Source organism: Athene noctua, chromosome 14 (assembly GCF_965140245.1).
Source record: "Athene noctua chromosome 14, bAthNoc1.hap1.1, whole genome shotgun sequence".
NCBI classification, from domain to species: Eukaryota; Metazoa; Chordata; class Aves; order Strigiformes; family Strigidae; genus Athene; species Athene noctua.
This window is the reverse complement of record NC_134050.1, coordinates 7,330,375-7,344,252: the sequence shown is the minus strand read 5'-3', so window position 1 is coordinate 7,344,252 and position 13,878 is coordinate 7,330,375. Positions and strand designations below refer to the sequence as shown.

General features: G+C 38.3%; 1 protein-coding gene across 2 annotated transcripts in view; it reads left to right on the top strand.

Annotated features, from left to right (window-relative positions):
• The window catches only part of NELL1 (neural EGFL like 1), a 296,852-nt gene that overhangs the window by 262,775 nt on the left and 20,199 nt on the right, over positions 1–13,878 (top strand). Inside the window, exon 16 of one of the 2 annotated variants that reach the window (XM_074918429.1) lies at positions 13,737–13,877. The exons of the other annotated variant lie outside the window; for it this stretch is intronic. Coding sequence (XP_074774530.1) covers positions 13,737–13,877 — 141 coding nt within the window. The remainder of the gene's footprint in view (positions 1–13,736; position 13,878) is intronic. 2 annotated transcript variants of the gene reach the window in all.

Genomic DNA, 13,878 nt, shown 5'->3' with positions numbered 1-13,878 from the left:
TGGTATCTGACTGCTACCCAGTGACACTGTAATAAAATAGCTAACCCTCAGTTTAATGTTCACCTTCCCATAGGAAGGAAATGTCATTAAAGGGTAGGTAGCAGTGGACTGTGTACGCAAGTGCTTCTTTGCAAGGTCAAAATCAAAGTAACTGAAGAAGAAGGAAAAGTGAATTTGGTTAATTAGGCTCTGTGAACTCTTTCTGAAATTCTTGTGAAACACAGAAAAGACAGTAGTGGCCCCCCCAGATGCTGGTGTGATCCTGCCCTTACACTGAATGCATTCCCCACAGGCACTGCCTCCCTTAACCTGTTGATTGCTCTGCCCAACAAACATTTTCAGTTTGGCACAGGTAACGCTGTCAGTCTTTGTGAACTAGCAGCTGATGACTCAGCCCTTCTATTTCTCATCCTGTAGAATAAAAACCAGGATACACTAATGAAATGCAGTCTTTTCTGTATTCTGTAAAAAAATTCCCAAAAATACACTTAAACAAGTTTGCTTAGTAATGCTGGTTCTTCCCTCGCTTAGAGAGGCAGAGCTGGCTAAAGTGGAAGACAACTGTAAATATTCTTATTATTTTAATTCCTTCTTCTCTGCTAGTATCTTCCCCCTTTCATCTTTTTTGGTATCTTGTGTTTAACCATCCGGCAGGATGATTCTGCAGAAGCTTCTTGTTAAAATACAGTTTTATGTTACTGGTTTAAACCAAATGAAGACAACATCTTAATGGCGGTACCTTTTTGTCAGCTGTTGAAATTACCATATTGGATTTGATTATAGTTCGGATGTGTGTTCAGATGCATTTCTGAAACAGCTGTGTGCAGGCTGTGATGTGGTTTGAACTGAAATTATTTTGATGACTGAAAATCTGTAAGGCCGGAGACTGAATTTTCACCTACTGAAAACTGTGGTAGTTTTACCAAGAAAATGTTCTGAGGAGCATGATAAATGACCTCTCCTTAAGAAAAAAAAACAAAAACAAAAACAAAAAACAAAAACAACAAACTTTACGTTAAAGCAAATAAGTTGTGTATCTAAAAGACTGGTGAATTTTGGGATGGTATGTTATATAACTGAAGGATAAGTAATGAAGGTATCTTTTAGTGCATTTAATAAATTAGAAGACTGTAGGATTTCTAAGTTGGTACAGGTTAAGAACCAAATGAAATGCACATCTCACAATTTGCCTTTGCTGTACACAGTATATTTGTGAAAACCTTGTTTTGGAAAACCAGACAATATATATTTTGTTTTGGTGGTCCCAAGTTCCTTGACAATGGCATGTGACATGCTTTACTAGTATTTAGTGGTCATCTATTTTAGAGCAACCATTGGCCTAAATCACTGTCAGGCAATAAGCATTCTTTTTTTATTGACTCTCTGGTGATTTAAATCTCATAGATTGCAACATATTAGGTGCTTTCATGTGGCCCTAAGAGTAATTGCAGCTGCCTGTTACTATTTGTTGGCTTAGGTCATGTTTCCTACTGTGGAAAAGCTTCCCCTACAGCCCTTTCCTTGCTCATATCCTCTGATGTTCATGGCTACACCATCACTGCTGTTGTCATTATTCATGACATGAGTCACAGTCATCACGTTGTCTGGAGCATCTCATCTCAGTGAGATGATCTAATGGGCATGATGGAGACTGTAGTTTGCATAGAAAGGTGATGTTGTCCTTGTGTGAGAAAGAACATATCCAGTGCAATTAGGGGAAAAAAAAATAAATCTGATGGGACCGTCTGAAGTTTTCAGTTTTTGGTTCTCGCCATCTTTTTCTCCCATAAGAGTAGTCTTTTGACTAAATGCATAAATATGTATAGGACAGCTTTTTTTCGGATGTGATCACTTTTTTTTTGGATTCTTGATGTTCTGTTATCCCGTGTGTCAGAGATTCTACTCATTTTACTAATAATAAAGCTCTGTAACAGAGACTCTGCATACACATATATGCATGTGTGAAACCTTTATAAAATGACAGCATTCTGTATGTTCATTCATTAATCTACATGCAATCTGAAGTACGTACTGAAGAGTTACTGAAGGTTTCTGTAGCATCCAAACATTTTGCTTACAAATAAACAGGTATGCAGAGAAGCTCTTCAAGATCAAACACGGGGCAATAGTAGCGCCAGTGTTAAACCTCAGGTAGGTGTTTCTTCTAATCCTCAATTTACTCATCTAGGTAGATTCACTGAGTCTTTCGAACTGCCTAAAAAACCCAAGCACTAACATTTAGATCATGTAGCTGTTTGAGATTCTACAAAGTGATCCTTCTAGTGCAAAAAGATCTGGTTTTGTGTGCCAGGTTTTGCAGATGTTTTTGCAGAACAGCTGTATGGGTTAGTGCATTTTAAGAGAGCAAGTTGCATTGTGGTATTCAAATAGTAAATCAACTATTATGAGAAACTCCTAACTTTGGGAATTCTGTTGAAAAACGATTACATTCAACTTAGGTATAATAAAACTTAGTTAATTCAGTGAAATAGGGTGCACAAAACCAATTTGGATAAATGTATTATTTTAATGAGTGTGTATCTTCATCCTGAATAATCACTCTTTCATATAATCAAATAAACAAAGGGTTTGGTTTTTTTTTTTTCCACTTTTTTTACAAAGTATTATAATATTACGTAATACTTGGGAAGTATTTTGAGATCGCAGGATGAAAGATGGCATAGAAGCACAGTTTATTTATTATTATTAACATTTGATGAGTCCCCTGGCTTTTCTTTCAGGATTTTCTACTTATTTCAGTTGCACATTTTTAATTGCTTAGTGAAATGATGTAGTCATATCTCAGAGTTGGTTTAATTGGAATTATTGATGTCTGAAGCAGCACCCAGGCTGGGAAAACTGGGGTCTGATCAAAGTCTGCAACTAATGGTTTAGAGAGTTAAAAATTCAGTCTTAATTAAAAAATGAAAGAGAGAGTGTGTGCTTTCAAAGCACACATTATATGCTAAGGAACAGTCACTTCTTATTTATTTGGAAATATTCATTGCAGTATTTAAAAGGAAGGATAACAGTAATGACTGAAGTTTTTAATCCTGAACATTTGTTGAGGTTTTCACCTGGAGGAGTTTACTGGATGCCACACTGTGCTTTCATACCTGGTGGTTTACTTTATTCTCTTTAATTATGTTTAGAACTGCGTGTAAAATGGGGAGCTCATTTTAAGATGAGTTTCAAGGTTTTTGAATATTTTATTGTAATGAAAAACAAAAGTTTCTGAATTTTCTATGGGGAATTATTTTTAACTTGATTGAAAAAAATTTTGAAACGTGTTATATAGAAAAAATAAGTTTAAAATGAATTCTGATTGGGTTGATGAAGAAAACAGAAGATATTAAGCAGTTGTATTACCTTTTGTAAGTCAGTATCTTGGCTTATTGACTCTTGAGGATGCACAGGACAGTTGTTGACCATTTCTAGTCAGGTGGAATGGATCCTGGCTTTCATTCTGAACGTGTCAGTGGGATCCTCATACTGTTTGTTTTGCAAATTTTACTAGATTCTTTGCAACGTTTTGACTCATTACTTAGTGCAATGAAATACGGTGCTTTCCAAGTTAACTGGGAAAGCAGGTTTTTTTCCATGTTTCTCAGGCTTACTGGATTGTGCATGGGAAATTATAACAGCAAACTGCTTTTTATGAACGTGCACATCGCGTGATGGAGTTAGGAACCTTGATAAATTTAACTGCTCTGGTGGGGGGAACAGATGGAAGGTGGTGGGACTGCAGAAAGTTCAAGCAGACCAAAATAGAGAATGGTTTTTATTTGCATTAGGAACAAAGGGAGATAGGCTAAATGATGCAAGAATTTTGACTTCACCTCTTAAGCAACGCTTCCAGTCTTTTGTTATTTTGGTTCTTTTGTCTAGGTCCTTTTTGTGTGCCCTTCTTATTATTGGAAATAAACATACATATCCCAAGGTGGACGGAGATCTTTCACTGGATGAGACCAGTTGCAACCCAGTGTGCTGTGTGGAAGATCCACCACAAATTTTATCCTTTTTATGGAACTGTTCATACATTCTCCAAAAGCCTGCGTTTTTATTGTTTGCGCTGTATTGATCAGCACTTCTTGAACCATTTTCTCCCCTAATTAAGAATGCAGAGAGCTTTACATTATTCTGGTTATGATCTCAAGAGCTCTTTTTACACTGCTTGTTTGGGGATTTGCTTCCTTGGGAGAGTTTATTACTGTATGAATGAAAATGCTTTTCTGAAGCTGTTAATCATTTCAAGATTAAAAAAGCCTAATTGAGAATATTTCCCATTATTATTAAACTCTTCAGGGTGCTATAGGGCGTGCACACTATTATAATCTAAACCTGCAATTTGGTTTTGCTTCGTGTGCCCTTTGGCACAGTGGCATCCACTAGAATTTTAAGGAGAATGGCCAACACTACCTCACCCCAACCACAGTGAACAAAATGTGCTTTTTATCATTTTCTCATCAGCTGCTGCCTCCTGTTAGCAGTGAAGTTGTTTTGACAAGTGTTATTTTGTCAGAACCATGTTCGATTATGGAAGGGCTCAAACTAATCAAAGAACTTCCTAACGTTGTGGGCTATCGGGCTGCAATATAATCTTCCCAGTGAAGTGGAGGGGGACTCATCACGTGAGTCATTTTAAAATTGGTTGTGGCAAATCACCGAAGAGTGTATGGTAGGGAGCATTTATTCTCTGTCTCAGAATGTGCTAGATAAGATAGTAGGCTATTTCTACGACATTTTGATGTTGAACTTTAGCATTTCAAGTGCTAGATAGAGTGATATATTGGGTATGCATTGTACCTAAAGACTGTGCATGTAGTCTGCTAGTGTTGGATAATAATGCTGAGGCTCATCAACGAAGTTCTTATACATAGAGCCAGTGTCATCTAAATGATTCTTTTTGTGCAATGCACTGGATTGCAGACAATTGGTACGCTGGGTAGAGAATGCTGTTTGTCAGTGTCCTTTTTTATAAGAGGCTACATTCATCTTTTGTAGCTCTCATGAACCATTTTGCAGCCTGCATCCAATTTACCTCAGCATTTTTTTTGGAGTGAGCATTCTTTCTGAGACAGAATCAGTGAATGACAGAACAGTTGAGGTTGGAAGGGACCTCTGGTTGTCATCTTGTCCAACCCTGCTGCTCAGGCAAAGTCACCTAGAGCCAGTTGCCCAGAACATGTCCAGATGGCTTTTGAATACCTCCAAGAATGGAGAGTCCACAACTGCTCTGGGCAGCCTGTGCCAGTGCTTGGTCACCTTCACACTGAAGAAGTGTTTCCTGGTGTGCAGACAGACCCCCCTGTGTTTCAGTTTGTGCCCATTGCCTCTGGTCCTGTCGCTGGGCACCTCTGAAAAGAGCCTGTCTCTATCTTCTTTGCACCCTCCCTTCAAGTATTTATATGCACTGGTAAGATTCCTCTGAGTGTTCTCCTCTCCAGGCTAAAGAGTCCCAGCTCTCTCAGCCTTTCCTCATATGTGACGTGCTCCAGTCCCTTACGTATCCTCATGGTCCATGGCTGGTCTGTCTCCAGTTGTTCCATCACTCTCACATACTGGGGAGGCCAGAACTGGACCCAGCACTGCAGGTGTGGCCTCACCAGTGCTGAGCAGAGGGGAAGGATCACCTCCTTCGACCTGCTGACAACACTCTGCCTAATGCAGCCAATGATACCATTTGCCTTCTTTGCAGCAGGGTCACCTTGCTGGCTCACATTCAACTTCGTGTCCCCCAGGACCCCCAGCTTCTTTTCTCCTAAGCTGCTTTCCAGCTGGTTGGCCCCCATCAACTATTTTGCTTTAACATATATCCCCATTAGCTAATTGTTCTCAAATTTTGTGATCTTGGCAAAGAATGTGCAAGTCTCTAATTGAAGCATGACAAAACCTTTTGTCAAAAATATTTTTCTTCTGGTTAATATATTAATCTCTTTATCAGATATTTAATGTATTTTGCCACACAGATTTTCTGAAAACTAATTCTGCATTCTGTAATATGTTTTTAGGGTGGTCTTTACCAGTCATTGTAAATCGAATAAATCTGAATTTAGAGTAGCTATGCTTTGAACTGGCTTAAAGTAGCTTTGTGCACAAAAATACTGTGCTGTTAAGATGGATTTGACCTTTTTTTAAAAAAAAATCTACATAATCCTAGCTGTGTAGAAGTATACCTCTGTGTGCCGAGGGCTTAATTGATTACAGTCTATTGACAGGATAGACCTCTCTTGTTGATCTTCTCTCATTTTATTCTAGTATGCGTATCTAATATTCTGAATAGCTGCTCATGTATAATATATGCAGATACAACTCCAGTATCACAATTTAATTGAATTAATAATCAGGGATGAAAACACTGAACATTCGTCAAAAAAAAAGCTCATGTTCATGAGTCATGAGGAGGAGTGAAGGTTGGCCTTGCCTCTGCCTGGTTATTTGAGAACATCTTTATACGGATGAAAGAAATGGTGACCTAAATGACAGGACAGTGGTGGACTGGAATTACAAAATTGAGGAGCTTCTTGCACAGTGGCTTTGGCCAACTTTGATCGATTCGCTGTATCTCTCTGCCTTAGTTATCTCACCTGTAAATTGCACATGATACCTCTCTATTCTACTGTACAAAATGATATAAACAAATTAAAAATACCCCTTTCCTAGTGGTCTGTACAAAAATGCTGCCAGATTGATTTACATGGGACATGGGTGACCTCAGCATGAAGATCACACACGGTTTCTATCTAAGTAGGTAGAAAAATAATAAATTCAGAGTCCCAACGAAGTGCTCTGTTATGTATAGAAGGAGTATAATGTCAAGAGGGTATGAGAGGAGCATTCATGGAGAACTGTGGGATATTGCTAGTAGGCAATGAGCTAAACTTTTTCCCTGATGTTGTGAGTCATCAGCATCAGCTGGAATTTGCAAGCAGGCTATTTTCAACGACATGTTCCCCGCACCTCCCTCCAAGGCAGCTATATCAAGCATGATCTTGTCTTCCAAGACATGGGGAAGAGCTCAGATACAATAAATGTTGGGCTAATAGCCCTGCTGTTTTCAAGGTGATATAATTTGAGAGACATGTTGACCATAGGCCTCAAATTTGACAGAATGCCTCTGCCTCAGTTTGAAACTTAACCTACTAATTGTGAAGTCAGTCTGTTTCTGGCTTGTGGAGTGATAAATAAAATCCTGTTGGCAATGGAAACTCAAATGCAATCCTAAATATGAAATAGTTCTTCACCCTGCCTAGTACATTCCTGCCATGCTTTCTACTGAGCTGTCTGGCTGCAATTCTAATTTCCTACGGCACCCAGCAGTTTTTTAATATGAGAGTAAAACCTTCTTGTTTCAGCCTCAGTCTTGTGAATCAACGTTTATTTGGACCATCCAGGACCTTCAGGTTGCATACTCCAAGTGTGCTGCATATTTAGCTTACAAATAGACGAATATGAGGGTGTGCAAGAGGCATGCACTAAACTGATAAAGACATCATCTTGGAGTGTGTATTAAAAATGAATTTCAGTAAATTAGATGCTATATATTACAAGAATTAATCTTTAAAACTGCTGGTAAAACTAGTCTGTGTAATTATTCTGATACCAATTTAATTCCATTTATTATTGTTAAACTCATCATTTTAAATTTGCACATCAGTTTCAGATGATTAAAAACCTTGATAACACCAATCCAGAATTACACAATAAAGCATATTACAGCTGTTCTTTAATTACAATGAGTGGTGGGCACACCTTTTATCCCTGAAAGCCATTTTGTACCATTAAACTGTTGCGTGGGTTTGATTATTCATTCATTTGAGTTGTATGCACTATCTCAACAAATTTAAAGTTTTGTGGTTTACTGCTGTGTCCTCAAAATAGAAAAATGGACCAAAGCCTATACCATTTATTCAGGCAAAACTGCTTCTGCCTGAGAAGGAACTGCAAAGGCCAATATAAATATAATGCAATTAAAATCAGTCTATGAAAACAGCCGTGACTGCTGAGGAGGGAGAAATATGTTATTTGGTGCTGATTGTTTGCCCAAAATCTCCTAATGAGTTAGAAAGTAATTAAAAAAGAGGCTAAATGTGAAGGAAAAATTCCCAAAGCCTGCTACTGGCTTCAGTCAGAGGGGGGAATCACCTGAGACACTTAAAGATACGAGATAAGAAACTGATGCTTAAAAATGTCAATAGATAGGGCTCAGACAGATGTCTTCCCTGTCCTGTCTGATTTTTAGTATCTCTGTAGTCTTAAGAATGAACTGGCCTCCTGAGGTTAAGCGACAGCCATGAGTCTTTATTCAAATATAACTAAGTTATACAGTTATCTGTGTTCTTCTAAGTTACCATTTGTTTAATAGCTAAATTGCTGTACTGTTGCTGTATCATTGGTATTCCAGGCACGCTGGGTTGTAAACCTGTGACAAGGTCAGAGTGTTGTAGCCTCTCCTACTTTGCACTGGGAAAATCTAACAGACTTTAAGGGTGACTATTGTCGATGTATTTCATCTTTGTATTACACATGTTTAAAAGTAAATCCAAGACCATCTTGGTAACTGTAGTGGATTGCCAAAGCTAATGTAGAGATTTAATAGTATAGCCAATGTAAGAGTTAATAATAAAGGATAGAATTCAGCCCTTATATAAGTTTATGTAAACCAGCAGAATTATTATTTGCTTACATCAGCTGAATTTGGCATAAAGGTAGGCAGGTGGGAGATTTTTTATTTTTTTTCGAGAATTTTTCATCTCTGCTCATCCAAAGGAGTTGTCTTTGCTTTCAGGGTTTATTTGAAGTAGTCAACTGACTCCTTTGCAGCGGGGAAGCTGTTTGCATAGTGCTGTCAGTGACATCCCTTTCTTGCTGTCTCTTGTCTCATGGAAGCGAGGCTCATGTGAGACTGGGAGATGAGAAGAGGTTGGATTTTACACAGAGCTCATGCCTCCGTTCGCTGGGTGAATTCTTCTGGTGTTTTTATGTTGAAGAAAATCCTCTGCGGTAGAAAACAAAGCTGTAATGCTCTGGAACTAATGGAGTTAACTGCCAGGGTGCGATTTTTAACTCAGGAAGCTTGTGACCTGTCTGATCCTTTCCTCTTAGTAGGTGCTTTTCCTGCTTATAGGTCTCCTGATCAACAGAGCTAAAGATAAGGATCTTATATTTTGTGCATGAAAAAGAGCACAGTAAGAGTTTGATGAACAGATACTTTTATAATAAAACTCTTCTGTCTCATTGAAACTGTAGATTGCTAGCTATTACATGACACTGAACAGTTTTCCTTTCAGTATTATCACACAGTGACTTAAATGTGATGAGGCATTAGAAAAGATTGAATTATTTTAATTTTACTTTTTCACTGGGTTCTGAAGCCATTGTGTTTTATTTTGAGGTAAATTATCCTATTTATCTTGTCTGCATAAATACCTTTATGAATAATGCAAGAAGCTGGGATGTTAACAGTAAAAATTACAGACCTGTCCTTAAAGGACAGGATTAACATCCTGCAAGAGCTTATTCAAAACCAACTGGTGCCTTTATTTTACAATACAAAAATGTGCCATTTTTGAGCTTTTACAAAACCATTTTAGTGGAGTGTTGCCAGATCCATTAACAATTCTGTACTAATGACAGTTAAATAACTGAGTGGGGTAAAAGCAGGCAATGGAACAGTCTGTACAGGATTTCCTTTTATATGGACATTTTAAGAAGGCTTGAATGAAAAAACTGCAAAAATACTTCCACGGAGGTAAGAACAGCAATGTCTTATGTTGAATTAAACCTAGAAACAAAAAATAGTACACCTAGTGCAAAGGTAGTGCAGATATTTAGCTGAAGACTACAGAGGCAAATTAAGGTTATGGAAAATACCAATTCCCAAGGAAAGATTAAACTGGCCGTTTCGCACAAGCATTCTGTTTTAGACTATCTAGCCATTAGTGCAGATGTACAGACAGATCCTCATAGCAATTTGTGAATTGGTGAATGTGTTTTTACTGACTTCTGTGAGCGTGGCCTAGCCGTGTGGGATGACGAGGTGAAGGTGGACACGTGAAGACTGAGGCTCCTCCGTCCATGTCCACGCCAGGATGCTGCGACGAGGCAGAGCCTGCAGCCCCGAGAGCCGTGTGTGGCTCTGCCGCCAGGCGGGCAAGACCTAAAGCATGGGAACACAGCCAAAAAATGTCCACTCGTCGTTTCCTCTGGCCTGTGTCATCACAGAATTTCAGAACAGATTTTTCTGTGCTCCTTTGAAGAACGTTTGTGATTTTTGTACTGTTTTCACTCTCAGGTCAGAGGTAGGCACTTTCATTTCAGCTTAACGTAACTTTATGAAGCAAGCGTATATAGTGTATTCTGGTGAGCATCTGCACACACAAAACACACATATACACATAAAAATAGTACATATACAGCTCAAATTCTACAGCAAAACCAAAAACTAGACTTGGAGATGAAGATACTCATCCTGAGGCAAGTATGCAAATGTAGTGCATGGATCTAAAGATGAAAAAACAAAGATGAAGAAAGGTGAATTGCTTCCAATTCCCTGAACTGGCCATAATGTATAACAGCATCTTCCTATGGAGAAAAAGTCCTCAAAAAGTTCACCTAATAGATCACTTCCATCTGGACATACTATGGCTTTTGAAAATACCTAAGTAATGCCATGGTACATGATACACCACTTTATAAAGGTGTTATTTGCAGTTCCCTCCTGATATTACAAGCTTTCTTAAATCATTCTGAATTTCTAAAGCAAATCCATAATATTTTCCTATACCTGCAGAGATGTTTATACATATGCTACAAATATTGCACAGGTTCACAGGAGAAGCTTACAGATCTAATCATAATATTTTCTCCCTTTTTAGTCTTTACGTACATCATGTTAAGCAGGGAGAATAAGAAACTGCAATGTAGTCGACAAACGGAGAAGCTGCTAATGGTTTTCCCTGTTTATACCGTTCTTCAGGCATATTGTATTTAATGACATGTTGCCAAAGGAATACTAACTTGCTGCTCAAGCAGGGGAAGGGTTGCTTCTTCGTTCTCCCCCCTGCACCCCCAGTCCAGCCCGTCTCCAGCACACACACGCAGGAGGAGGCTGGGCTGGGGAGCAGGGGGGAGTGCTGACTTTCACCTGGAGAGGAGAGGAGCAGGGCACCTCCCGTAAACTGGAAATGGCTCTGGGAGAGGAGGATAGTGGTAGGGAGCAGAGCCTGAAGGATTTTTTTTTTTTTTTTTTTACCAGTTGCTTCTGCTTCCATGGTGTCTTTCATGGCAGATTTTCCCAAAACAGCCCGCACAGCACTTCTTTTTCCTTTGTCCCCAGTGTGGGTAGGGCAGTGCTGGCATGACCCTGCTGGTTTAAGGAGATCAATGAAGTAAAGGAGGAACCTATACAACTGAGAGCGAGTCCTGTTTTCTCAGCTCTGCTGGTTTAAGAAGCTGGTTTGCATCTCCCTAAACATCAGTTGACAAAAGCTAAAGACAAGGACGGCACTGCCATAAGAAAGCCTTCTAGTCCTGAAATAGGTCTATGTATTATTCAACTTTTCTGACATAATCAACAGAGACTCATACACTGGTGCTCTTTTTCTTCCATTAAGTAAACTGCTGCTTAGTTTTGGTATCTTGGCAGACAGGCCTTGTGAAAAGTAATTTACCACTCAATTAGTATCCTACACCATGAGCCTAAATCAAATATACTTTCAAAAGGGCTCAAGTTTAGAGATGAACTTTAGGAAAACTCTATTGATTTTGTAAATTAAAAATGTAAAATTGAGTGGATAGAGGTCCAGTACACGACTGACCCAAGGAAGCAATCTTTAAAGAGGAACATTCTCTGATTCAACACTGAGGAAGAAAAGAAAGCAAGAAGGATTCATTTGCAGTTGACCTGCAATAGCAAAGTCATTCACTTTCCAAATAGGATTAAACTTGTTCCATCAGCCATGACATGTGAAAAGATCATGGTTATAAATTCCATTTGCCGTAATGAATTGAAAGTGTCTGAGTTTGCAAGCAGCGCTCATCGTTGATGGACAGCTAGATTTGTGCAGTGTTTTAACACTAAAATTAGCTTCTGCAAAATAAAAAGTACAGAAAAGGTGGCAGAAGTGACAGATTTTATAGCATAAAAAAATTGACTATTGTTAGATGGAAGCTGAATGAAGCTAGAAATAAATACTGGTTATAACCCTGTTATGTAGATAACTTGCTTCATTCTTAAGTGACGGTGAACACAAAACTGGAAAAAGGCATCTGTTTAGGTTTCTCAGCTATGTTTCAACAAGAATAAATATTGTTGCTTAAATGAGGAAAAATCGGACTTTTCTATGGTGTTTCTTGTAGGACGTAAGAAAATGGAATTGTATTGAAGGATACTTTGTTCACATCAATTTCAGCGTACATTGATATGACTCCACTGCAGTCCATGAAATTATATTGGTGTAGGAATTTTGTAAATTGACATAAAAGCTACACTCTGTGGCTACTTAATAACCTTAACTCAGTCTTGCATCAGGATCATGAGACATTTGTACTTTGATGCTTGCAGAACTAAATGCAGTTTCAGAACCTATTTTTCTCCAATATGTGTGTTTGGTGTACACGATTTTCTGCATATTTTAAATGTGCTGATTGCCAAGAACAAAATCTCGATGGGTGAAAATGTCTAATATTTGCGAATAATTTGAGATTCATTTTAATTGATAAGGTACCCAGCTGAAAGCTGTCCAAGATTTAAAAAAAAAAAAAATATTTAAAAAATGCTTGAGCTAAATAGAGAAATGAAAATATAATAGCTTCTTAAATTACCGCAAGGTTAACACATAATTAATTTGCTAATTTTAATTACAACCCTACCAAATGTGCTGAAAAATGCTCAAAGGGGAGAAGCAGCCAGGTGCCAGCCGTGATTAACCAGGGTTACTAGCAATTATGAGGTCTCTATTAACCATGTTATAGAAATTTTAAAAACTCCTTTATAAAACCAGCAAATTTATTGAAACTCAGCAGGGTATTCATCTTGCTGTACCTTTCCATTGCTACAGACTTGCTGTCAGTTGCTTCACTCTTTTCTAGCTAAATGCTTTATTGCAGCTGAAACATGGACTGCACACATACATGTACTAGGTTGTTTTTTTTTTTTTTATCTTATAAACAAAAGAGATTAACTATTGTTTGCGAAATGCTCTGAGCACCTTAAGTGCCAGATAGCTGCAGATATCGCAGCTGAACACTACAGACACAAATCCTGAAGAAAATACTCTTTTTTTCCAAGGTGTCCTGGGACATGCAGTTTGTAAAGCAGGAATATTGCTGGAACTGCCTTTTCAGTGGAGAACCTGCTCTGGAAGGCTTTCTGTGCTCAGACAAATGTAACCTCCGAATGAAAAACAGAGAACAAAAAAAAAAAAAAAAAATCTGCATGTTTGCTTTGCATTTTAAACAAATCACAGTGTGAACAAATGTCTTGTATGTATCAAATTTCATGATGTATTATTGTTCTTTTTTTATTGCTATGTGAGTCATGTTTTAAGTGTCTGTTGATTAGAACCGTAATAAACCTTGATCCATCTATTAAAGGAAGATTAAAAAAAAAAAAAAAAATCCAACCCCCCCCCAAAAAACAACAGAAAAAAAAAAAAAAAGAAAAAAACAAACCTAAAGCATTGGTGTCAAAGGAAATTAATTTCCTGGCTGGCTTGTGTTTTTCTCTGAGGCAGATATTGATGAGTGTGCAGAGGGGATCATTGAGTGTCACAACCATTCACGCTGTGTTAACCTCCCAGGGTGGTACCACTGTGAGTGCAGAAGCGGTTTCCATGACAATGGAAGCTATTCTCTTTCCGGGGAGTCCTGTGTTGG